General features: G+C 35.7%; 1 protein-coding gene across 2 annotated transcripts in view; it reads left to right on the top strand.

Moving 5' to 3' along the window:
* The window catches only part of VWA8 (von Willebrand factor A domain containing 8), a 330,448-nt gene that overhangs the window by 27,191 nt on the left and 277,044 nt on the right, over window positions 1-26,213 (top strand). For both annotated transcript variants that reach the window (XM_080798346.1, XM_080798347.1), the window contains exons 3-4: window positions 15,129-15,259; window positions 18,119-18,229. In XM_080798346.1, coding sequence (XP_080654472.1) covers window positions 15,129-15,259; window positions 18,119-18,229 — 242 coding nt within the window. The remainder of the gene's footprint in view (window positions 1-15,128; window positions 15,260-18,118; window positions 18,230-26,213) is intronic.

The following is a 26,213-nucleotide window of genomic DNA, read 5'->3' as shown; positions in this document are numbered from 1 at the left end:
TTCTCATTTGAACAGTGTTGGACGCAGGATTTACCCCAGTGCTGGCCACATAACAGACAGAGGAGTTGGACTGTTCTTCAGTTTTTTATTATCTAGGTCTTGTCACCTCTTGCCTTAACCATTATAACTCCCACTTATCATCTTAGTTCCTAGTCTCTCCCCTGCTAGTGTTGAAGTGAATAATAGAAGATTTTTGCCTTTTTGTATGAAAAGCGCATCTCAAGGCTTAGATAAAATTGTCAGCTGGTGAAAAGGGGTTCCTTCATGTTTTTGTTCTCGAAGTTAAACTATATTATATCAAGCTGATATTTCTTCCAGCGTTTGCCTTACGAGGTGATGCTCCAGGGTAGCAGGTTTCAATAGATAACTTTAAAGTCTACTTCAGAGTTATATTTCTGCTTCCTTACATAATTTTCTTGTTGCAGTCTGTGAACCAATTATATGTGAGGTCATTTAAGGTTTGCTGGACACGCTGAGCTCATATCCAAGCAATTAGGGCCCACAAATGTTTTCTGTAAGAATTACAACATTGTGCTTTAAAAGTGGTGATTTTTGGCATAAAAAGTGTGAAATAGTGTGAAAGGTTTTGGGGGGGAGGGGGTGTTTGTAAATAATTTCAAGAGGTTTGAGAAATTCATCAACATGTAAATGACAGAATAGCATGGAAAACTCATTTTTTTTGTCTGTGGATAATGTCGAACAATCACTGCAGCTACTTGGCAGTTTCAGTGAATGAGTGGCAAAGCTTACACAAAAGTCCTCCAGGAAGGTGTTATCTAAGTTTCACTTACAGAACAGAGACAGAGCTTCAACAATCTGAGAAGCAAAGCCTCCCATCCTGAAGATTTGCCATATCTTCAATAGTTAACTAATTGCTACTCATTACATGAGAACTTACTTGGAGAAAAGGATTTAAGATTTCTTAAGCTAGAATAGAGCCCTCAAAGGGAAGAGTCCCATCAAGTTTTAAAGCCCTGTGACATGGCCCGAAGTCTCCTCCAGAGTCTCACAGCAATCTTTATTCAGTGCCTAAATTTTTTTTAGTGTTCTTTCTCCCAGGCACCATGCTAAAGACAACTTAACGTTTCTTGGATCATTTTGTTGCTTTTTATTTTCCGTTGATGCTTTCTGCAACTTTCATTGCAGATGTGCAATTTTTGAACTAGGTAATATATAAATAGGCTTCTTTGGATCTATGTGGTCATTTAACCACTATTGATGACATTATTTGAATGAGAAAATGAATCCAAGTAGTAAACCCCTAAGTTAAAAGTCACATAATGGGTATCTGACACATATGATAGAGGATTAATACCCTTAATATACAAATATATCTTGGAAATTGCTAAGAAACACTGTATCATCTGGTAGAAAATAGGCAAAGGATTTAAATAGCCATGCCACAGGAGAGGGAATCCAAATGGGTATGTTCTAAACCTCTTTAAAAGTTAGAGAGATACAAATTATATAATTATATAAGAGCAATTTTCATGCATCACCTGGGCCAAAATTTAAAAGTATAGTAGGGGTGCCTGGATGGTTCAGTCGGTTGTGTGGGACTCTTGGTTTTGGCTCAGGTCACGATCTCACAGGTTGTGGGATCAAGCCCTATGTGGGGCTCCATGCTCAATAGGCAGTCTGCTTGAAGATTCTCTCCCTCTGCCCTTCCCACTGCTCACACATGCATGTGTGCATTCTCTCTCTCTCTCTCTCTCTCTCTCTCTCTCTCTCAAATAAATAAATAAATCTAAAAAACCAAAACGTATGATAATGTCCAGTACCTACAAGATTGCAGGGAAAAGGTATTGTCAGACATTGCTGGTGGAAGTGTGAGTCGATAAAGATTCTTTGGAAAGTAATAAGATAGTAGCTATTAAAATTAAGAAAATAGGGGCACCTGGGTGACAGTCTTAAGTGTCTTCAGCTCAGGTCATGATCCCTGGGTCCTGGGCTCCAGCCCCACGTCATGCTCCCTGCTCAGTGGGGATCTGCTTCTCCTTCTCCCTCTGCCCCTTCCTCCCACTCATGCTCTCTCTCTCTCTCTCAAATAAATAAAATCTTGAAGAAAATAAAATTAAAAAAATATTTATCTTTGATGTAGCAGTTTCTTTGTCAGTTATGTTCATTGAGGAAAAAATCAGTATGTAAAGGATATTTGTACACAATATGTATTCCAGCATTTTGGTGTTACTTAGTGACAAAAACAAGAAACAATGGATGTATCAGTAGAGGAATAGTTGAATGAATAATTGTTTACCCATGTTATGGACTTCTGCAGCTGCTAAAAAATAATGTTAGATTTATATCTGTGGACCTTGAGGGTGTCCATGCCATATTGTTAAGCAAAAATTGCAGACTGAAAAAAAAAGGTTTCGGACTTTAGGGTAGTGTATAAAGTCTGATACTATTTTTTTTTTTTTTTTTTTTAGCAACTTGAACACTTTCACAAGTATGTCATATGTCTTTCTGTACACAGAGAAAAGTATGGAAGGCTACACTCCAGGTTTTTAACTTTAAGTTTTTTTGAGGGCATTGGGTTAGGAGTGAGGCTGCGAATGGAAGGGGTCAAGAGAGATCATTTTTCTTTTTACATTTTTGGATTTTTTTCCTTTGTTACAGTAAGCATGTGTTAGATTATAACTTTAAAAATAGCTGATAAAACTCTCATGTTTAAAGTGAAACTTACTAAAGAATACATCTATTATAACTGCTTTCTCTGTGAACCTGAGTCATAAAAATAAAATGTTCATGCTTTGTGTTTAAAGAACTCGGATTCATCTGACAGGACCTAAAAATTCTTGGTTCTTCTGAGATGTGTTCATAACTAAAGGTCATTCCTTTGGTTTAATTTTGTGTTTTGGTTGGTATAGTCTTGTCATGAATATGACCAGCTACCCTAAGACCAACAAAAATATCTTCAGTAAATTATCACAATGTAACAGTATGTTATGGATGATAAGAACTTTATAAGAAGTTGAGTTGCAAATTGATTTTGGGGTGTTAAATTGTGATCAATTGATTTGTCAAGTATTCTAACAGATGTTACTTGTCATATTGCTGCTTTCCCTGTGTATCGGCTATTCTCTACTTCCAGAAAGGCTGTTGTTACTTTGCAATGTGGTTTTTCAAACTGTATAACTTTTTGTTCCTATTACAAAAATAAAACATGATGAATACAAAAAACTTGGGATGCTGAAATCCTGAAAAACAAAAGGATAAAACTGAAATCATTTATAAGTCTAGTTATAACCACTGTTAACATCTTAATGTGTTATTCGAATCTTTTAAGAATAATGTTGCCAAGTATAATTTACATATAATGATTTTCACATATTTCAATGTGCAGTTTCATAAGTTGTTCTTCTTTTCAGTTTCATAAGTTTTGATATATGTATGTAACCATGAAACATCACCAGTCAAAATATTGGTCAAATAAATTCATCACCACCAAAAGTGTACTCAAACCCCTTTATAATGTCCCCTGGTTCCTCCATTTTCTGGGAATCACTGATCTGCTTTGTAGGTATGGTTGTATTTTATATAAATGGAATCATATATATTAATAATATATTTATTATATATAAATATATATTTATATATTCACTTTTATTTATATATTTATATGTTTTATATATTTATATATTAATATGTAATATGTATTATTATATATATCTTTTTTCTCTTATAGGCATTTTATATTATCTGATTTCTGTCACTTAGCATTATTTTGAGGTTCTTTCATGTTACATGTCTCAATAGTTCATCAGTTTTTATTGCTGAGTAATTAGTTTGCTTATTCATTCATTCATCTGTTGGTGGACATCACTGTTACTGTTTTGAGGCTCTTTAAATGAAGGTGCTCTGAACATTCATGTATAAGTCTTTATATAGACATAATACTTTCTTTTTTCATGTGTAAATGCCTGAGTGGAATGGCGTATCACATAGTAGATATTTAACTTTTCAGGAAACTGCCATTCTCTTTTCCAAAGTAGTTGTGTCACTTTCCATTTCTACCAGCAGTGTATAAGAGTTCCAGTTCCTCTGCCTTCTTGCTAGCTCTTGGTATGGTCAGTGTTTTTAATTTCAGCCATTCTAATAGGTATATAGTGGTATTTCCTAGTGATTTTAATTTGCATTTCCTAGTGACTAATGATGGTGAACATTTATTTATGTGCTTATTTGCCATCTGTATATCTTTGATGAAGTTTCCACATCTTTTGCCTACTTTTTTATTGGAGCGTTTGTGTTCTTTTGAGTCTTGAGGGTTGTTTTTTTTTGGATTTACTTATTTGACAGAGAGAGCGAGCAAGGAAGCACAAGCTGCCAAGGGAGACGGAGAAGCAGGCTCCCCACTGAGCAGGGAAGCTCGACCTGGGGCTTGATCCCAGGACTCTGGGATCATGACCTGAGCTGAAGGCAGATGCTTAACTGACTGAGCCACTCAGGCACCCCAGTTTTGAGATTTCTTCATACATTCTGGATATAAGAAATTTACCAGATATAAGATTTATAAATATTTTCTTTCAGTCGGCAACTTGTCCTTTAATTTTTTAAATTGTGACTTTTGAAGAGCAGCCATTTTAAATTTTAGTGAAATCCAGTTTATCAGTTTTTACTTTTATGGATTGTGGTTTTTGTGTCATACCTAAGAAATCTTTGTCTAATGGAAGATTACAAAGATTTTTTTCTTGTTTTTCTCCCACATCTTTTCACAGTTGTATACATAGTTTATATTTAGGTCTATTATCCATGTTAGGTTAATTTTTACATATGGTGTGAGTCAGAGGTAATTTTATATAGGGTGTGGGTCAAAGTTCATGTTTTGCCTACGGATATCTAATTGTTTCAGCTCTGTTTGCTGAAAAGACTATCCTTTCTCCACTGAATTGCCTTTATACCTTTGTCAGAAATTGTGAGTCTGGGGGCGCCTGGGTGGCTCAGTGGGTTGAAGCCTCTGCCTTCAGCTTGGGTCGTGATCCCGGGGTCCTGGGATCGGCCCCCGCGTCCGGCTCTCTGCTCAGCAGGGAGCCTGCTTCCCTTCCTCTCTCTCTGCCTGCCTCTCTGCCTGCTTGTGATCTCTGTCTGTCAAATAAATAAATAAAATCTTAAAAAAAAAAAAAAGAAATTGTGAGTCTGTTTCTAGACTATTCTAGTGATCTCTATCTTAACACCATAGTCTCACTATCTTGATTGCTATAGTATTACAGTAAATCTTGAAATCAGGTAATGTTAATTAGTTTTCCATCTTTGTTCTTTTACAAAGATGTTTTGACTATTCTGGGTCCATTGGACCTTTATGATTTTAGAATCAGCTTGTCAGTTTCCACAAAAAAAAGCCTGCGGGGATTTTGATTGGGATTGCATTGAATCTGTAGATTCAATATCTTAATAATATTGAGTTTTGCAACCCATAAACAAGGTATATCTCTCCATTCATTTAGATTTTTAATTTCTCTCAGTGTTTTTTTTTTTTTTTCCTCTTTGAGAGAGAGGGATGGGGGTGGGTTGGGAGGGGGGCAGAGGGAGAGAGAGAACCTTAAGCAGGCTCCAAGCCCAGCACAGAGCCAGAGTCAGGGCTCTATCCCAGGACCCTGAGATCATGACCTGAGCTGAAATCAAGAGTTGGGTGCTTAAATGACTGATCCACCTAGAGGTACCCCTTTTGTTTTTTTCAGTGTATAGGTTTTGTGTACATTGTCAGTCATCATTCAAGTATTTCATATTTTTTGATGTTATTACTATAAATGGTGTTGTTTTTTAAATTTCAACATAGAAGTACAATTGATTTTTGTATATTGATGTTGTATCTTGGCACCTTGCTAAACTCGCTTATTAATTCTAGAGCTTGTTTTGTAGATTTTATCACAGTTTCGGTATAAACAGTCTTGTTACATATAAATAAAGGTAATACTGCTTCTTTTTAATTGGGTGGGGCTTTGTCTTTGTTTGTTTTTCCCTTACTGTTTTTGCTAATGCCTCCAGTAAATGTTGAATAGCAGTGATGAGAAGAGAGAATATTGTCTTATTTCTGATTTTGGGGGCAAGCATTCTACCTTTCACCCTGAAGTATGTTAGACATAGATTTTTCATATATGTTGTTTATCGAGTTGAGGAAGTTTTCTCCCGTTTGTGGATTGCAATCAGGAAGTGATATTCCATTTTGTCAGGTGTTCTTTGACATGATAATGTGGTTTTTCTTTTTTAGCTTGTTAACATGGTGAATTAATTGATTTCTTAAAATTAACTTACAATGTATTATTAGCCCCAGGGGTACAGGTCTGTGAATCGCCAGGAATTAATTGATTTTTAAATGTTAAGCTAGCTTTGCATTTCTGGAATAAATCCTACTTGGTTATAATGTGTTGTTGTTTTTACATATTATTGGTTTCAGTTTGAGAGAATTTTGTTTGGAATTTTTGTGTCTATATTTATGAAGGATACTGATCTGTAGCTTTCTTTTGGTCCTAGATCCAGGTGCTATAACAAAGCATCATACCTTGGGTGGCTTATGAAAAACCTGAAATATATTTCCCACAGTCCTGGGAGCAAGAAGTCTGGGATGAGGGCACCAGTATGACTGGGTTCTGACAAGGCCCTCTCCTGGGTTGTGGACCGCTGACTTCTTGTATCCGTACATGGCAGAAAGAGTGGAGAGACAGAGCAAGCTCCTGTGTCTTTTCTTCTAAGGGTTCTAATCCTATTTGTGAGTGCTCCTAATCACCTCCCAAAGGCCCCACCTCCTAATACCATCACATTGGGAGTTAGGATTTCAACATGTGCATTTTAGAGGAACATATTCAGTCCATAGCACTTTCCTTGTAATGTCTTTGTCAGATTTTAGTTTTCAGGCAGTGCTGGTCTCATAGAATGAATTGGGGAGTATTTTCTCCTTTCCAGTTTTCTGAATGAATTTGTATAAAATTAGCTTTTTTCCTTAAATGTTGGTAGACTTCATCTTGAAGCTCTCTTGGCCTGGAGTTTTCTTTGTGGGAAGGTTTTTAATTAATTCAATTTCTTTGTTAGATATAGTTATTGAAGTTACCTTTTCTTGCTTTAGCTAAGGAACAGCTGACTTTTTTTTTTTTTTTTTTAAAGAGAGAGCAAGTGTGAGTGGGTGGGGGAAGGGGAGGAGCAGAGGGAGAGGAGAGAGAGAATCTCAGGCCGACTCCATGCTCAGTGCCGAGCTTGAGTGGGGCTAGATCCCATGACTACAAGATCATGACCTGAGCTGAAACCAAGAGTTAGACGCTTAACTGACTGAACCACCAGGTGCCCCAAGAACAGCTGACTTTTTAAAGGAATTCATCATTCAAGGAATTTGTCTGTTTTTTCCAAGTTGTGGAATGTGTTGTCATAAAAATTTTCACACTAATTCTCCTTTTAATATCTGAAGTATCTGTACTTTATGTCAACCCCTGCTCATATTCCTGACCTGACTTTGGTAATCTGTGTCTTCTTTTTTTTTTTTTCTTTATTAACGTATACTGTATTTGCTTCAGGGGTACAGGTCTGTGAATTAATCAGTCTTACACAATTCACAGCACTCACCATAGCACTTACCCTCCCCAATGTGCATCACCCAGCCACCCTGTCCTTCCCACCCCCCCACCCCCCCACCCCCGCCTCCAGCAACCCTCAGTTTGTTTCCTGAAGTTAAGAGTCTCTTAGGATTTGTCTCTCTCTCTCATCTCACTTCCTTTCGCCCTCCCTTCCCCTATGATCCTCTGTCTTGTTTCTCAAATTACTCATATCAGTGAGATCATATGGTAATTGTCTTTCTCTGATTAACTTATTTTGCTTAGCATAATACCCTCTAGTTCCATCCACGTCATTGCAAATGGCACGATTTCATTTCTTTGATGGCTGCATAATATTCCTGTGTGTGTGTGTGTGTGTGTGTGTGTGTGTATCACATCTTCTTTATCCATTCTTCTGTTGTTGGATATCTAGGCTCTTTCCATAGTTTGGCTATTTTGGACATTGCTGCTATAAACATTGGGGTACATGTGCCCCTTCGGATCATTACATTTGTATCTTTAGGGTAAATACCCAGTAGTGCCATGCTGGGCTGTAAGGCAGCTCTATTTTCAACTTTTTGAGGAACCTCCATACTGTTTTCTCTTCTCTCTTTCCTGATCAGTCTCTCCTGATTTGTCAACTTTATTGATTTCTCAAAGAATGAGCTTTTGGTTTCATTAATTTTTAAAAATTATTTTGTTTTCAATTTCATTGATTTAAGCTCTGATCAGTATAAATTTCATTTCTCTGGGTTTCACTTGCTCTTCCTTCTCTAGTATCTTAAGGCAGAAGCTGAGGCCATTAATTTGAAATCCTTCCTTTTTCTCCACATAGGCCTTTAGTGCTATAAAATTTCCCCTAAGTACTCCCTTAGTGGCATGCCATAAATTTGGCTACATTGTATTTTTACTTTCATTTGTTCCAGTGTGCTTGGCAATTTCCCTTTTGATTTCATCTTTGACCCATGTGGTATTTACAAGTATACTGTTTAGTTTCTGAATATTTGGAGATTTTCCAAAGATCTTTTTTTTTTTTTAAGATTTATTTATTTATTTATTTATTTATTTGACAGACAGAGCTCACAAGTAGGCAGAGAGGCAGGCAGAGAGAGAGGGGGAAGCAGGCTCCCCGCTGAGCAGAGAGCCCAATGCAGGGCTCCATCCTAGCACCCTGAGATCATGACCTGAGCCCCCTAAGATCTTTTTATTATTAATTTGCAATATAATTTAATTTTGGTCGGAGAATATACTTTGTGTGAGTCAAATCTTATAAATATACCCAGTGTTTTTAAAAATGACTGTACTTACCTGCATCATTCAAGAAAATATTCGATATGTACTATTTTGTGACCATTTTCACAAAGCATTATATTATAAAAATTTTCCTGTCTCAAGGGTTTTCTAAAACTTGATTTTAAAAAGTAACTTAGTTTTTTTTGTAGGAATGGTACATTTATGTGGTTCAGAAACTGAAACAATACAAAAAAATGCACACTGAGAAATCGTAGTTTCACCTGTTTGTATTTACATTATTTGCCACATTATTAGTTGCAAGGGTATCTTTTCTGTATTTCTCTATGCAAATACAAGAAAAACATGCATATATATGCTCTTGTTCCAACATCTCTACATAAAAAATAAACAGCTTGACCCTTAATCATTCTATGTGGATATGCTTCCACTTATTTAATGTATATTGATGTGTTTTTCCAGTTTTAAGAAAAACTAAATGGCTTCTCTATTCTGAGGACTGTGCTGGCCAGTATTGTCTTCTCATTTAATTTGGATTACAGCTATATTGGATCAGACTCATCAGTCTACATTATAGATGAGTGGCTTTATATAAACTGAGGCTTTAAATATATGCAGTGTTTTCCTTTGACACCTTCAGAGGACCTTATTGTATTTATTTTGGTGCTAAGCCCATAGAATAGGTCCTTAACAAATGTAGCTGTGTAGATGATTTAATCTCTTAGTTTGGTTAGCCCATGTGGTAAATGATGTAGGTTTCAGTTCTAAGCATACTGTATGTTTTTTTCCTTGACATCCATCATAGTCAAGTACTGAATGATATGTGATAGGTGACAATTTAGTAAATGAACATGCACTTGCACTAGATCAGGTGCAATTCTTTTGAAATCTCTCACTGTGCTTTGGTAGGAGGGAATGAGAGTAGTGTGGCAAACTCGGGTTCAGATTCTTCCTGAACTATTTTGTGGGATGACTAGTGAATACAGTGAAATGCCATGAGGAAGTACCTAACATAAGCTCTAGTAGTCAGGGATGTGGTAAATGTTGGGTTCCTTTCTCCTTTATTTCTTCAGGGTGGGATCTAGGTCCAGATGGTCATTTGAGTATAAACCCAGAAGCCCATTCATTACCACCAAGTCCACACTGTGCAGCCTGCTGTCTAGGACGCACACTAGGTAGAGGATTTTGCAGGTGAGGATAAGGCTTTAATGTTCTTCCATTCGTGGTTGTCACCGGCTGAGGGGTTTGGCATGATGCTTTACCTGTAATCTTCATAATAGTCATACTTGATAAGTATTATTACTGCTCTCTTGAAAATAAGAAAACTTAAGCCCGGAAGATTCAGAATTCTTGTCCAAGGACACTGATAAAAGACAGGATAAGAAATCACAGCTAGGTCTGTTTGGCTTCAAAGGCTTTTTTTTTTTCCCTCCATTATATTATGTTGCCCCTTGGGATGCTTACAAAACATCACTAGTTTTCAAGGACTTACTATAATGAAATTAGAACTATGTGTAATTTTCTGAAATTTTAATTTTAATCTTTACATGTATGACAAGTTTAAGTCTGCAGAGGGAGAAAATTATAATTTGGATTCCTTTAATAGACTTATTTTAAAGCCCTTGAATATGCCTGGGCAAAAATAGTACACATTTTTTTTTTGAAACAAGTATTGGCTGGGGATTGAATAAGGAATGTAGCCCAACATGAACCAGATGTTTTATTTTTACCTAGAGAGGGAAATGTTAGAATATAGGATCAGGCTCTCTGGTATTATTTTGACATCAGTTTATCATTATGTGGCCTCCCGGAAGGTAGCATCTTGTGCCCGAAAACATGGAAGTCAGGGTTTCCTCGTGCACGCAGGGCTGTGTTTATATGAGGTTATGCATGGCAGTTTGGCGGTTTGTTTTGCAGATGTTCGTAATGTACAGTCTTACATCTTGTTTCTATTTCTGGAATGCTTTTAAGTATGACTCATGTTTTCTTGAGGCCATCCTAAAAATACAACTAGTTTCAAGCATTAACGTAAAATACACCACAGACACCACACAGCAGTATGTGATGCTTTCTCTCAGTAGTTTAATACAATTTTTGGACAAATTAAATATTTTCTTTGACATAATAGACTAAACTAAAAAGTAAGTAAGTAAAAATGGGAGTTTTTTTTTTTTTTAGAGAAACAGGTCCTCTCATATCATAGTGTAAAAATTGGAATTTTCAATAAAAGGAGTAAAACATGATATCATTGGCATTCTCAAAAACCAAGAAATAGTATTGATGGCCAGAAAAGCAAGTCCATTAAACTTGTTGGAGCCCCATGAGGTGCACACTTGTAGGGAAAATCTTGGATCTGAAGATAGAGCCTGTTAAAAAGATTTTGGAGGGGTAGTAGGACATATTGGCTGGAGTGCAAGCTTTGAACTCAGAAGCTTAGGTCAAAGTCCCGGTTCATGCACAGAGCAACTGTGAATAAGAACTTCAGTTTTCTTTTCATGAAACGTAGGTAATGAATATTTAAAGAATGCTTATATGGCACTATTACCAGACACTGTTCTAAGTGCCTCATTTAATCCTCATAATGACCTTATGAATAAGTACCTTTGTTATATCTGTTATACAGATGGAGAAACTGAGCACAGAGAATTGAAATAACTGTTGAAGTTTACATAGCTAGTAGACAGCAGAGTTGGGATTTGAACAGTTTGGCCCGATTCTGTATTCTGACACAGTAGAGTCTGCTGCGTCCTAGGTTTGGTGTGAGTTCCAAAAGAGATCCTGTATGAAAAATCATTTGTATTTTTACCTGGAACATGAAAAAGATGCAATAAATTATTGCTGTTATTATGACTGTTTACTGGAGAAGGAAAAAATAAGGGAAAAGAAGTCTTACTGAAGGTATAGCATAGACTACGGGGCCAGCTACAGGATTCAGAAGCTGCTTATGTGTACTAAGAAACTTACGTAGAATTGAAATGTGGTGATGAGAGCCTTAGATATCCTGACATCTAGCAGATCAAACTAAAGTTAGAATTTCTTCACTACTAATTTGCCTCCCTGACAATTTCATCTTTCAGAATCTAGGGGAAACGAAGAGGAACTCTTCCTCTGGACTTAATTGTGACTAGTTAGAAATAATTCAGTAGTGGTATGCAAGCAACAGAAACCTTGAAAAAAACCCAAACTCAGACATTGTATTTCTCAGCAAGGGTGCCACTGACATACTGGGCAATGGGACGATCTTGGACATTGTATTAAGCATCACTAAATGTCAGTAGTGTACCAAATTATTCCTCATCCCCCAAAGCTTTTTAACAACTGAAAGTACCCCCAGACATTTCCAGATGCCTTATGGCAGGCATAGAGTGGTGGCAGTATTGTGGCTAGGTGGGAACCGCTGTTGAGTGGCAAGAGTAAAGGAAAGGATTGCTGAGAATTGTCAGATGTTCCTTAGGCCAGTGGTTCTCAACACATGAGGATCATGCTCAGTGGAAGTCACTCCTGTGAGCATACTCAGGATTATACTCAGTTCCCACTTCAGATAACTCTGTGCCTTTCTCTTCTGCTTGAGAAAGTACATGGTATATAACGGGCTCTGTAATTATAGATATAATTGACTCTTCATGAGTTTGCTAAAAAAAAAAAAATTATTCCTGTACCTCAGCACTTGATTGATACTGACAACTTGTGAGGGCCAGACCTCACATTGGATTAGGAACTGCTGCCTTCAACTTTAAAAAAAGTCTTAAAAATGTCTATAGTTCCAAGGTCAAGGCGTTCAAAATGGAATAGAACTATATAGAACTAAATGGAGACTGTAATTATGAACAGTCACTAATAGTTATAAATGGGAGTGGGAGGAAGCGGAAGAGACCTACTTGGCTTTACCTTCTAGAACTTTGGAAATGGTCGTGTTTTAAATAGTCAAGTCCAGGTAATGGAAGGTCAGGCACATTGCCAAAGCTAAATACAAAGTGACACCAAACTGTAAGAACAGTGCTGAGAGGGCCTGTGGCCAAAGTAAGCTGAGGTTTGTAAAAACATAAGCAAAAAAAATCCCAAAAGTGTTCATGTTTTTAATTATGTATTCGATATTGGCGTAAGAAGAGGTAGTAGATCTGTGGGATAGGGAACATTGTGTAAATTTATGACAGAGAAGTTAAAGCTTCTTAACTCTTTTATCTTGTGTCATCCTTACACAGCAAGCTGACTAACTCATCTTGAAACAAGAAGGAGTAAATTATATATCACAAAGATGGATTTAGGCCTGAAGTAGGAAAGAAAATAGTTTAAGTGGACATTTGATAGTTATAAATGAAGTCGAGTCTCCAGTCTCAGGTGAATTGCTTCCACAGCATCCTGAAACTCCTTGCTAGATTCTCAGCGGTCTAGGTCTTAGAGCAATGTTTCTCAACCTGGTTTTCATTATTGCTCGTCCAAGGACATTTAACCCCCAACTTGTCTTTCCCCAATCTCATGAAATGTTAATACCGCAGATCTACTACATATCTTTCATGTACAGTATCCCTTTAGTGGACAGCAGACCATTGTAACATCTAACGGTTTTTTTCAACCCCTCTTCCAAGGACCAGTTTTTGCCCCTTGAGGGTGATAAGCTCCCTGTGCATGTTGTAGAGGATTCAGAGGACAGGAGAGAAGCCAAGCACGTCCACTTAAGTGATGAATCTCCTGATTTTCAGACATAGAGGCACTTGGTTTGGGGAAGTTATGAGATGCTTTAGTGTGATCCCAATGACATGACAAACCAACCAGGCTGCTCCCCAAACCTTGTTCTTGATCATTTCACCGTGATAAAGGAAATCTGAAATTTCTCTTTATTTTTTCCAATTGTTAAATGTTAGCTTTGTGTGCAGGGTAGGAGGTAGACTACACTTGTAAAGTTGTGCTGTTAAGGTTGGTGGGGGAAACACAGCTTTAGTCTTGGCAAGTGTTCTTAGTTTGATCTTTGAATTCTTTCATGACCTCACTGGGTGATTAAACAAAGTGTAAAAAATAGGGAATATATCCAGTACATATAAAGGACTTATCTAGGATATATATATGTGTTTATGTGTAAAATGCAACACAATAATAAAGGAGACACTGTAACCCACATCCAATTTAGGAACAGAATATTACCAAAAACCATTGAAATTCTCCCGGTTTTTGGTAATATTCTCCCTGAGAATATTATTCTCCCTGAGCATTTCTCTGATTCTCTGCCTAGGTATCTGTTATCCTGAATTTATCATTTTCTTGCTTTTTTGCTTCTCAAGCACTGCTTTATTACATATATATGGATTTCTAATGAATTCAGTTTGCTGGTTTGTTGAGTATTTTCAAAACAGTATCATATGAGATTTATTCTGTGACAACGTTTTTCACTGAATACCTTTTAAGAGTTAAACATATTAGTATGAAGTAGTGGTAGTTCATTCTGTTTTTGTCATTATGTAGTATTCCTTTCTGTGCATTTTATCCATTTCCAGCCTCCATTTGTATTTTTATTTTTTTAAGAATGAGTAAGTTTTCCTTTTCTTTGCTATATTCAGTTTTATCTTGAATGACATTCTGTGAGTATTCCATCTGTCTCCTGATGTATAAGGGCAAGAGTGTTTCTTAGATACCTAGGAATGCACTTCCTAGGTCACTGGGTGATTTACAAATGAGCAAACACAAATTAATTATATTAATTCAAACATTTATAAAATGGGTAGGCAGAAGATGAGCAGATTGATGGGTGATTTAATAGTAGACTTAGAAGGGCATTGGAATGAAGTAGTCTACTATTCCCAAGAGTTGGTGTATAAGAATAGACTTAAATTCTGGAGATGTCAAGTCACTTAACTTTCTCACTGTGAAGTTTGGTAGATCTCACAACCTATTGACAATTTCAGTTAATAGTTTTCTTCAATTTTTCAAGACTGTGATAATCATTAATTGTCTGGGATGATTTGATCATGGTCCCTTATTAGAACAAAAGCACTGGACTGTAAAATTGTGATAAAGTAATGATTCCAGTGCCTTATATTGCCCTTGAAAATCGCTTTTATTTCTTTAGTGACACTTAAAGGTGATCATTCAAATGTTCTTAAAAACTGTTAAATGTGGGATTATGTGCCTGTTTATGAGATCATAAACTTTGTCCTATTTTAACACTGATAACAGTGGTTTTATTATAAAGCAGTGTGAGCATTCGCTAGGTGTATGTATCAATGAGTATGTGTATGTGTGTGTGTACACATAGATATGCTTTTTAAAATATAATATACTAAATACATTGATTGCTTGGAGATTTATATTATAAGTAGTAGTCTGGTTTGCATTTCGTTTTATTTTTTTTTTTTCCTCTTGAAGTTTCAGACTCTGTGGCTCAATCTGTAATTCAGCATCTAAGATGGATAATGCAAAAGGATCTTTTGGGGCAAGATGTCTTTCTAATAGGACCTCCTGGGCCTCTTCGACGTTCTATTGCAATGCAATACCTGGTGAGCAGTCGATTCTTATGGATTCCTAAGGGAACTTGGATTAATTATGTTCTAAAATAAATTAAGAATTTATAAAAATATAAGGATTATTCATTATTTGAAAAAAATTTTCAGGTTGATGAACTGTTTAATACAGATTTTGGAATAAGTATCCTGGGAAGCAAATGTACATTTATCTTCCATAGCTTTAGGAAATTTTGGCTGCAACTAGAAAGTTCTCAACTTCTGGTAAAAAAGAAATACAAATTCAGGCAATGAGTGGCAGATAGGATCATAAACTCTGAAATTACAAAACAAAACCCAGTTTTATATTATTCAGGGAATATTTATCTTAGATCCACATTCTAGAATGCCAAATAACTCTCTTGACTTTTTGATGTTGTATAGTCTTCAAAGGAAGCCACAAATTTGTAAAATAGCTCTTATGTGTTACATGCTTTTTTTAAATAAAAAAGAGAGTTTATTAAAACTTGCTTACTTTATTAAACTAGCTTACTGAGCTTTATCCAGCTAGTAAATGATGGAGCTAGGCACAGTTTAAAAAAAATGTATAGGACTATTTTTCTACTTTGCCAGGTTTAATAGGCATCGTTCTATTGATGGGAGGAAGAATGCTATCAGATGAAGTTGTTCTGTCTGAAGATATTTTTTAGGATGAAGAGAAGAACTTTGTTTTCAGCTTCTTTGTGTTACTTGATATTAAAGAATTGATTTCTGTGCTATTGAAATATGTTTTGTGTACTCTTTTATTTCAGTAGTAGATTTATTTTGGTACTTCTAAAATCATATAGGGTGAGGATGATGAAAATACAATGGGCAAGTCAGAACCTAACTTCTTTGAGCACATACTTTTCATATTTTATATGTGTTCCTAGAACCAACTTCTGAGATATAATGGGTCATTGTAGTATTAGCCTTATTTTATTAATAAACAAGGCAAAGTGGTTTATCTAGGAATGCTGAGTCAGCTGCTGAGAATCCATTCTATCTGGTTCACAATACCTTACTTTGGTTTTGTTTCTGGCAAGACCGTGAAGCTTGTTAGGAATGTGGAATGAGAAAGGCTGGGAGATTACAGGAGTCTTGTTGGTTCAAAAATGCAATATAAGTCTGTAAGTGTGAAACCTGTATTTCTAAAAAATCCCACAAACTTTAAATTATGAAACAGAGCTGAGGCAGCTTTAGGATGTGGAAATACACATAAGAAAGCTTACTAGCCTAAGCTTCCTTGCAAACTCTGCAAGTGGGTACTTGTTTCCATTAGATATCAGATCCTATGCTTAGTAATATCCAGAGCAGATGTAGACTTTACAGGCAGAGATTTTGGGGCAAGCCTGCTGAACCAATGAGAAATGAAGTAGAAATAATTTGATAGCTGTGTCTCTTTTATATTTAATGCATGTAGAAGGAATTTTATGATAGCTCCCAAAAAACTCAACAGACCCCTGCTGCCTCCTCCATCTGCTGCTCCTGGTACTGTTGGTGAAGTTGCTCAGACCATCCCTGGGAAGCAGCAGCTGGTGCTTGTCTGGTCTGAGCTGTCAGTGTGGCGGTTCAGGGTGTTACTCTGGTACAAATTAACAATAAGAGGTATGTATGACTTTGTCAACCAGTTTTGACAGGGTTTTCCAGGGATCACATTCAACCAATCAGTGAAACCGACATGATGGTACCAGCGATGTGTTCCAGAAGCAAGAAGGAGGTATCCACTAACAAGAGGAGTTGCTGCTTTAGTCCAAAAGTGTGCTTTCACCGGCAGTTCGTTCTTATTTAGAAAAATATTGTTTGGTAACACCATATCTTCATCATTATATGTGTGTTTTCTCTATTTAAAATGTTTTCTTCTTTTCATATGTACTTGAATTTATGGGTGTATGGAAAGGCATATATTATAAAAACAAAATAAAAACGATACTATATTTTTATTAGCATTACATGGAGATAACGCAGAGGGGAAAAAATCCTATTGTATGGACTTATCCTCTTTTACCATGAATGGCATGCTCATTCAGTTTTCTCCTTTGTTACATCAGTAAATTAATTTGTTCTTCCTGTTTAATAACAACATATTGTATGCCTTATTTAACTGGAGAGCAGCATTGTTTTTAATTCAATATTGTAAAACCAAGGATAATGTTAAAAACTTTTTGTACATAATTGTCACATGCAGGGCAAAACGACGTTAGGGATGCATAAATTATTCCAAAAGAAATGAATTCTAGATGGTTTCCCTTTCAAATCAAAATGTTTGTTTTCTGTGAAAGAACTCTATTTTCCCTCTCCTTCCTCTCCTCCTTTCATCCTTCTTCTTGTCCTTCCTGAAGAGCTGTGTTTGTTTTCTTTCCCTCTTCTGTTGATCTTTGTATTGATATTTACCTTATTTTCACAGTTGGTAAAGTGTGAACCCAACATATCACATATGGTTGGTAAACATTGGTTAATGGACTTAATTAATGTAGATGCCCTTTAAGAAAAAGGTGAACATTACTTACTGAAATGACTATCATTTGTGAAAAAACTAAGCAAGTTATTACTTGTGGGATTTGAAAAGAATTCTATAAAAAATACTAAGATTTACAAGACCTGACTATGATTATTATTGCTTAAGAAGTAAATAATTATTAAGTAGTGAACTATTGGATGCAGCAAAAGTAGAGCTTTGAGGAGAGGTACATGCATGTTTTTCATTAACGTTCAATGTTTTGCATTTTTCTCAAAGCTAAGACTCAGAAGGACTTAATTCAGAATTACATTTAGAATGTTCTTCTCTAGGGCAGTGACATTGTCGGATAACTGGCTCCAAAGCACATGTTGGGAATTGGATTTAATTTTGGGACAATTTCACTCTCTGCTCTACAGGAGCTGACCAGACGGGAAGTTGAATACATTGCCTTGTCCAGGGACACCACTGAAACCGATCTCAAACAGCGTCGAGAGATCCGAGGAGGCACAGCTTTTTACATTGATCAGGCAAGTTCTTATCACACTGCAACACATGACTGTTTAGTCCAGTCTGTGCAAAATTGATTTTTAAAGTAGAATATAGCTAGCTCATGTGATAGGGAAGATAATGTACTGTGCCTTCTCTAGACAGATTTAATTTAGAATTTTGGTTTTACTGTTCTTGGAAATGCCTTCTTGGTTTAGCACTAAGTAGAAAGTGTAGATGAAATTAATGGTTCTAAAATGTTACGTAAAGATCAATATGCTGATTTCTTAATTTTTAATTGCTTCCTAGTACTTACACATAGAAATTTGAATTTTTAAAAAGGAATTAAGGAGATTTTAATACAGGAAATTGTCCAGCACATTTAGAAAGTATTCTCCACCTGAAAGTCAGGTAGGTAAAGGTGTATTAAGCATAGTGAAATTAAGTATATACTTCCAGGTACTACATCCTTTCTGGGGGAGAGGGAGGATCTTAGGTACAGATTACCAACTAAGATGATATTTTACCAATATTATAATGAAGCTTGTTGAACATTTCTTCACACGTGTAGCTTAAAATATTGTTCTTCATTAGGAATAGCTAATAGAAAAAAGGACAGAAATCTTAATTTAGCATTTCATAGAAGAAAGATTTCAAATGTCCAGGAAATTCATAACAAGATGCTTTGCTTTCTCGTTTACAAAATAAAAATTGAAACATTAATGAGCCATTGTTTTTCTTTTACCTTTCATATTATCAAAGATTAAAGAATCTTCTAATGTCCATTGTTGATGGGGAAAAAGGGATGAGGAAACAGCATTGCAGTTTTGAAAGAAAATGTGGCAATATCTATCAAAAGAAATATTAAGTATATTTGGACTCAGCAGTTATGTTTCTGGCAATTTTTCTTCCAAATGTTATTCATATAAAACACGCAAAGTTATATATGCAACTTTATTTATTGTAGCATTATTTGATATATAAAACTATAAGTGAAAACTGTAATTATACTTAGGAGGGGCGCCTGGGTGGCTCAGTTGGTTAATCCCCTGACTCTTGATTTTGGCTCGGGTCATGATCTCAGGGTTGTGAGATCAAGCCCTGCATCAGTCTCCACACTGGTGTCTGCTTGAGAGTCTCTCTCTCCCTCTGCCTTTGCCACTCCCCCGTCTCTGTCTCTGTCTTTCTGTCTCTCCCTCTCTCTAAAAAAAAAAAAAAAAAAATTTAAGGAAGCTATTTAAACTAGTTAAATAAATAACAGTAAGCAGAATTCTCTATAGCCATTAAAAAGAATGTTATAATAGGAAAGAAGTCTAGGATGAAGCATCAAAATGACATTGTAAGACAGCGTATGTAATATCCTATTTGTAGTAAAAAGGAAAAAAGAAATAATGTAAATGTTTGTGTGTATGTTGTTAATTTCTAGAAGGGTACACAGGAATCAGTTAACAGAGCTTACTTGTGTGGAAGTGTGACCCAGCATCTGGGGTGGGGCGAGGAAGGAATTTTCATAGTCCTCTAAATTTGAAGCTTCCTCATGAGCACCCTATTTATAATGAAAAGAGTATACATTTAACTCTTGAACAATAAGTGGGTTAGGGTTGCTGACCCCTGAGCAGTCAATAACCTGCATATAAATTTTGGTTCCTCCAAAACTTAATACCTTACTGTTGACTGGAAGCCTTACCAATAACAAACAGTTGATAAATGGATTTTGGATATTATATGTATTATATACTCTATTCTTACAGTAAACTAAGTTAGAAAAAGAGAAAATGTTATTAAGAGCATCACAAAGAAAACATTTATAATACTATACTATAATGAAAAAATCTGCATATAAGTGGATCAAATTCAATTCATCAAATTGAATCTGCAAATCTGCATTTAAGTGGATCAGATTTAGTTCAAATGTGTTATACAAGGAAGGGTCAAGTTACTATAAGTGTAAAAAAACCACTGAGTGAAAGAATTTCTGGAGACCTGGATATTCACATTGTCTTACAGATTACTCTATTATAAAAAGGAAAAATATACTTAAGATGAGGAGATTTGGCAGCCTCCTCTTTAAAGGATGGTGATCATACTTAGCATCATGTAGTGAGAAAATCTGAGTTTACATTTCCAATTAAAAAGTAATCCTTTGTGGATGAAGCCCAGAAGTACATTTTAAAGAAATCTCTTTTATTCACCTAGTGCCAAGGTTCACTTTGTACGTTATTTCTAATTACATGTGGAAAAAAAATACACTTTTACAATGCCTGCTTCTTTTCTGAATCTAGGGAGGCCAAGAGTAAGGAGCTGGAAAGAGCATAGAAAACCGAGACTACAGCCGAAGTAGTGGAGAGGAGATGGGAACAGATTGATTGATTTATCTATTCATTTGTTTATTTAAAATATTTTAATTATTTATTTGAGAGAGAGAGCACAAATGGGGAGGGGGAGAGGGAGAAGCAGGCTCCCCTCTGAGCAAGGAGCCCAGGGCAAGGACCTTGGGATCATGACCTGAGCTGAGGGCAGACACTTAATGGACTGAATCACACAGGCGCCCAGATGGGAACAGATTTAATGACACTGAAAGAACTGGGTGTTTGGTAGAGTGTGGATTTAAAAACATATTTTGAATGAATTTTATATCTGGATTGATTGTTGTAATGCAAATAGTGAAGAAGAGAAAATGGACTTTTATATGTTTATTGTTTAAAGGAACCTTAAAACTTTTTATTTCTTGAAACATAAAGTAAATTATTTAGATAACACTGTGTAATATTATACTGTGCCTGCCATTTTAAAAAGCATAGTTCTGGATGATACCTATTTTATAGTTCATAAAATATTTAAAGTGCTATTATAAGTGTATGGTAATATCTTATGCTTTATGTTTTCTTGGCAACTCCTACTTTTTATGATGAACATCCGTTATTTGGGGTGTAATCCACAGACATCTTCCAAGCCTGTAATTGTGGCATAGGAACATTGGTCCTTTTCCTAAGTTACTTCAGACTATTTGTTGAGATTATATCTGAGTTTCATATTTTTTCTTCTATCTCTTAATATTCTTTATTATTTGTTCATAATCAGATCTAACAGTTCCTGGCTTACACCCATGCAATCCTATTACACCCAAAATAAAATCTGAACCTTTTGATATGGCCACAGTACTCTGCAGGACCTAATCTTGTCTACCTCAGCTCCTTTCCCTCTTTGCTTTGCTTTCTAGGCTCCTGCTTCATGGCCTTGTTTTCTTAAAAATAGATTGAATGCTTTCCAGCCTCAGAACCTTTGTATTTAATATTTCCTCTGCCTGGTATAATCTTCTCCCAGATCTATATATTCCTGCCTCCTCATCATTCAGATTATAAATTCTCAGAACATTTTAGTAATCACTGATGATGCCCGCACTCCTTACACAATACAGTGCTGTCATATTACACAATGTGATCCTCAGAGTACCTGTCACTATGTAAATTTACCTAATATTTCTGTGTTTCCATGTTTATTGTCTGCATTTCTTACCAGAATGTAACTTTCTTGTTTATCTCTGGCACCTAAAAACTGTCTGGAAGATAATTGGCCCTTTTATTTGATGATAGGTTTCTCCTTTGGATAATCAGTCTTGTTAAAATTTTAAGTAAATTAACAATAAAAAGGTTCTGGATAAGACGAGGGGGCACACCAATGGAAAAGGTATTTATCTTTTTGACATCTATCTTGAGTGATCTGAAGGAATAAATCCCATCTGAGTTCTAGATAGATGAAGTTGCCAGGTAATTACCAGCTGGTCATATGTTGTTAGACTGAAAGGTCTTTATTTTATTTGGAAATTTCTTTAACTTGTTTAATATTCTTAACCATAATAACAGAACAATAAGAATAATAAACATTCTTAATTTGGTGTCTGAGATCAAGGGAGAGGCAGTATCTTCATTAACCAGTAGGTGATGGCTCTAACCTAGGTAGGCCAAGATGGGTGAAAAAATGCCTGTGGCCATTTGGTGGGTGCTGGGAGAGAAAGTTTGGGTTGTTCAGTGTGCCTGATGCATGCACATGTGACTGATGTTCAAATAATTACTAATTGACTCTTCAACTGGAAACCTTGGCAAAACCCCCAATTCCAAGTTGAGGGTCATGACTATCAACCTTTTCACTTATCTTCATTCACACGAGATTAAGGATGATTGATCATAAAGTCAGAGGTTAAACTGAACTGTACTCCTGAAGGTTAGAATTATAGTATTATATATAGTCCCTACTATAGTAGGGAATTTGTATTTTCTTTCTGATTAATAATATTATAAATGTTCTTTATAGATATATGTGTATTGATGTCATAAATGCTTTTATAGATAAATGTGTGTGTATACATATACTATATAGAGAGAATTTCTTAAATATTCACCAAAATGACTGTTACGTGTCAGGCACTCTCTAGAATGACAGCAAAAGAAACAAATTCCTGTCATCATAGAGGTTTTTTTTTTTTAAATATTGTTCATTTTTGGAGAAGTCTAGACATTTTCAAGAATAATTCAAGAATTATATGTATTGCCAAATTGCTTTTCAGAAAGGGTGTTCCAATTCACACTTAAGTCAGTGCACTATGCGTTGATTGCCTCATGGATTCTTGTCAGCACTGGGTATTTATTTGTATGTACTGTGCCAAATTAATAGGCTTTAATTTGTATTAAAAAATTACTAAGCAGGCTGAGTGTTTCTAATACATTTATTGGCTATCGTTCCTATAAGATGTCAGTGAATCGAGTGGATATAGAAAAAGATGAAGTAAGTTATAGTCTGTTAAGAAAATGTTGAAATTTATACTATGCTTTATATGTAAATATTTGCCAAAACTTACCCATTTGTTCATGTAAAGTTAATTTAAGTATTTTAAGTACTTTTTATATAATTACCTTGCTAAGCGGATTACAGATTAATCTTTTAAAAAAGAATTGGTTAAAGAAGAGAAATAAGAAAATTTATATGATTGGTATTTTGACACCCAAGGAGACATAAGGAGAGTTAAAGATATTTTGCTACCACATGACCTGTCCTTTGCCTCAGAAGATAAAATAACCTGAAAAAAATCTAAATCATTGTTATTCTAACCCTTTAAAATTCTATTAATATACTTTCCCCCCCTTATTTGTTGACGTTCTCTTTATTAATTCTGTTTATTGCCATGTGACTCCAAAGAGCTGGAGTGGAAGACTTCAAATCAATAGAAAATAGCTTGCATTACTCAAGTATGAGCCAATATAAATTAACTAAGCTACAAATAAATTACATTTCGGTTTTAATGTCTTACTGAGAGGAGACACTGAAGATAATTTGGGGAGTAGAAAGCCAGGATGGGGAAAGTAAAATGATTTTCTTTAACTTTTCCTAAGCCAGGAACTCTTTTCACCTTAGAATTTTGTTGATACATTTGACATAATTCTCTCCAGTTCCATAATGTATGAGGTACATATTTAATGTGAAGCATAAAAATGCACTTTAAACAATTATATAGTATTTTAATGTCTTCTTTTCTGTTTGGGGTTATTCCTTTTTTTTTTTTTTTTAAGATTTTATTTATTTATTTGAGAGAGAGAAAGAGTACACACAAGCTGGGGTGGAAAAGGAGGGAGAGAGAGAAGCACACTTCCTGCTGAGCAGAGACCCTGAGGTGTCGCTGGTTCCCAGGACTCTGAGATTATGACCCGAGCCAAGGGCTGATGTTTAATTCCATGAGCCACCCAGATGCCCCTGTTTGGGATTATTCTTGATTCTCTCTTATTAATAGAAAAAAATAAGGATTAATCTTTTTTTTAATGTGCTGCTTAAATAGTAGAGGCCATCAAAAGCAACTCCTAATAAGTTGAATAATAGTGCTATTGATCAGAAAATGAGATTTTTATTTTGTCAAAATAGGGAAAAACAGTTACTTGTAAACTTAATCCTATTTGTGGATGCTGAAGCTACTTTTTACATGTAACCGCTGTTAAAATAAATAAAATAAAATAAAATAAAAGTTGTATTTCAGAAGTTCGTTGCTAAATTAAGTATTTGGAATTTGGAAAGCATCACCTAGAAACAAGGCTGTTGAGAGTGGCTAAATGACTTGTTAACTTGCACCAGACCCTTTACAGCCGTATTGTTATAATACGTTCTAATTGTCACTTGGACAGTTGGAGAAGGGCTCTCTGTTTATTCTGGCCTCTGTGTTAGTCAGAACTCAAGCCTTGGCTCCTTACCATATTGCCATTTTGCTTAGGCCAACTCTTGTGTACTCATATAATGTTAACTGTTTGACAGATTTATATAATTCGCTTGAAAAATCAGGGCACATAATATAACACTGTAGGTTAACTATACTGAAATTAAGTAAAAAATCAAGACATAGTAACAACTTTTATTGAGACCTCTGTTGTGCTAGGTGCCTTATTTGAGTGCATCTAATCCTCAAAACATCCTTAGGATGGCGATGACTTCCCCATCTTATAGGTAAAGTAACTTGAGTCTTAGAGGGCCATGGTCATACAACTGCTAAACAGGAGAGGTGGGATTTGAACTAGGATCTGTCCAGTTCCAAAGTTTGTATTCTTTGTATCATATCTATTTCCCTGAAAGAGCGACAACGATGATGTTGATGACGGCCACCATGACTACAAGAATGAGAGTATTGACAGTACAACAGCTAATCATTTTGTACAGGTTTACTTGAGCCAGAGGTTATCTTGGTTAATCTTCACCACAATCTGTGAGATAAGCACCATAAATGGTGTGGCTTAAGAAAGAAATGGAGGCTTAGAGAGGTAAAGTGACTAGCCTAAATTGCCCATAGCAGGTAAGTGGTAGAGCACTGAAAAATCCATCTGATCTTATTCTGATATTTTAAAATAAAGAACTTAAAATTTAATTATTTTTGTTTTTGTTTGGCTTCCTCAGTGCTGTTAAACTGTAGCCATTCCGAGTCACTTGAAGCTTTTTGGAATCTGTTTTCATTAAATTGTGGTTATATCAGTAATAATTTCTATTTTAATTAGGTCCGATAACTTTAAATTTAATTTCCAGTACTGCTTTCTTTCATAGATAGTGACAATGTACAATACCCCTTGAGGATATTCTCATTTAGTAAATGAGGACACAGACCTCCAGATTAATTGTTTGCCTAAGGTCTTGTATCAAATCAGAAGCAAATCTAGAACAGAGGCTTAGATGGTTTTTGATTTTTAGGTCATGCAGCCTCCTTTATCTTGAAACCCTTCATGCCTACATGTTGGGTTGTTAAAACTGATATGGTTTGTCCAGAAAGATCTTGCTGCATTTTTTCTGATTTCTATTTGAGAAAATTAGGTCTCTGGTAATTCTGTAGCTTGAAGGGCAGGAAAGGATCCTTATGGTTGATGTAATTTCTGCTTTGAGTAACTATCACAAGTATTCATTCTACATAAAATATGTATGCATTGCCCCCTTCTTTTTTAAGATTTCAGGAGAAAAAGTATACCACCATTCCTTTATCCAAAAATCCGTGTAGAAAATTTTTGAACTATGTAGCTTAAGTCATTCATGCTGACGGTTAAATTTGTTCTGTTCTCCTAACAAGTGTGGGCATACATAACTATTATCCTTCATATAAAAATCCTTCCTAAACTTACATAACAGCATCTTTTAACTGAGAGGTTACATTTTTATTCCATAAACACCAAAAGCCTTCTGTGAGCCCGTTTTGCACCAGGATGACATAAAAGGCAGGGTTCTCACCCCTTGAACCTGAGAATCTTGCTGGTGAGATGAAACAGGCACATGGAAGAACAAGGAGAACTTGAGCATTGTGGCTCTACACTCATGTGCTGAGCAGACAGAGGGGAAAGAGGGCATCGATGCAGACAGGGTGGGCTGTTTGAGCCTCTCTTGGGCACAAAACCTGTAACAATTTTTCTCCAGCATGTCCAATTAAGTCTGAGACTCACCACATGGTACAATATGTTGATATATTCGAGTACTTAATGGATTTGGTATGTAGGGTTTGTTTTTTTTTTTTAA

The sequence above is a fragment of the Martes martes genome (genome assembly GCF_963455335.1).
Source record: "Martes martes genome assembly, chromosome: 3".
Taxonomy (NCBI): domain Eukaryota; kingdom Metazoa; phylum Chordata; class Mammalia; order Carnivora; family Mustelidae; genus Martes; species Martes martes.
Note: the sequence above shows the minus strand (reverse complement) of the source record. Positions and strands in the feature narration are given on the sequence as shown.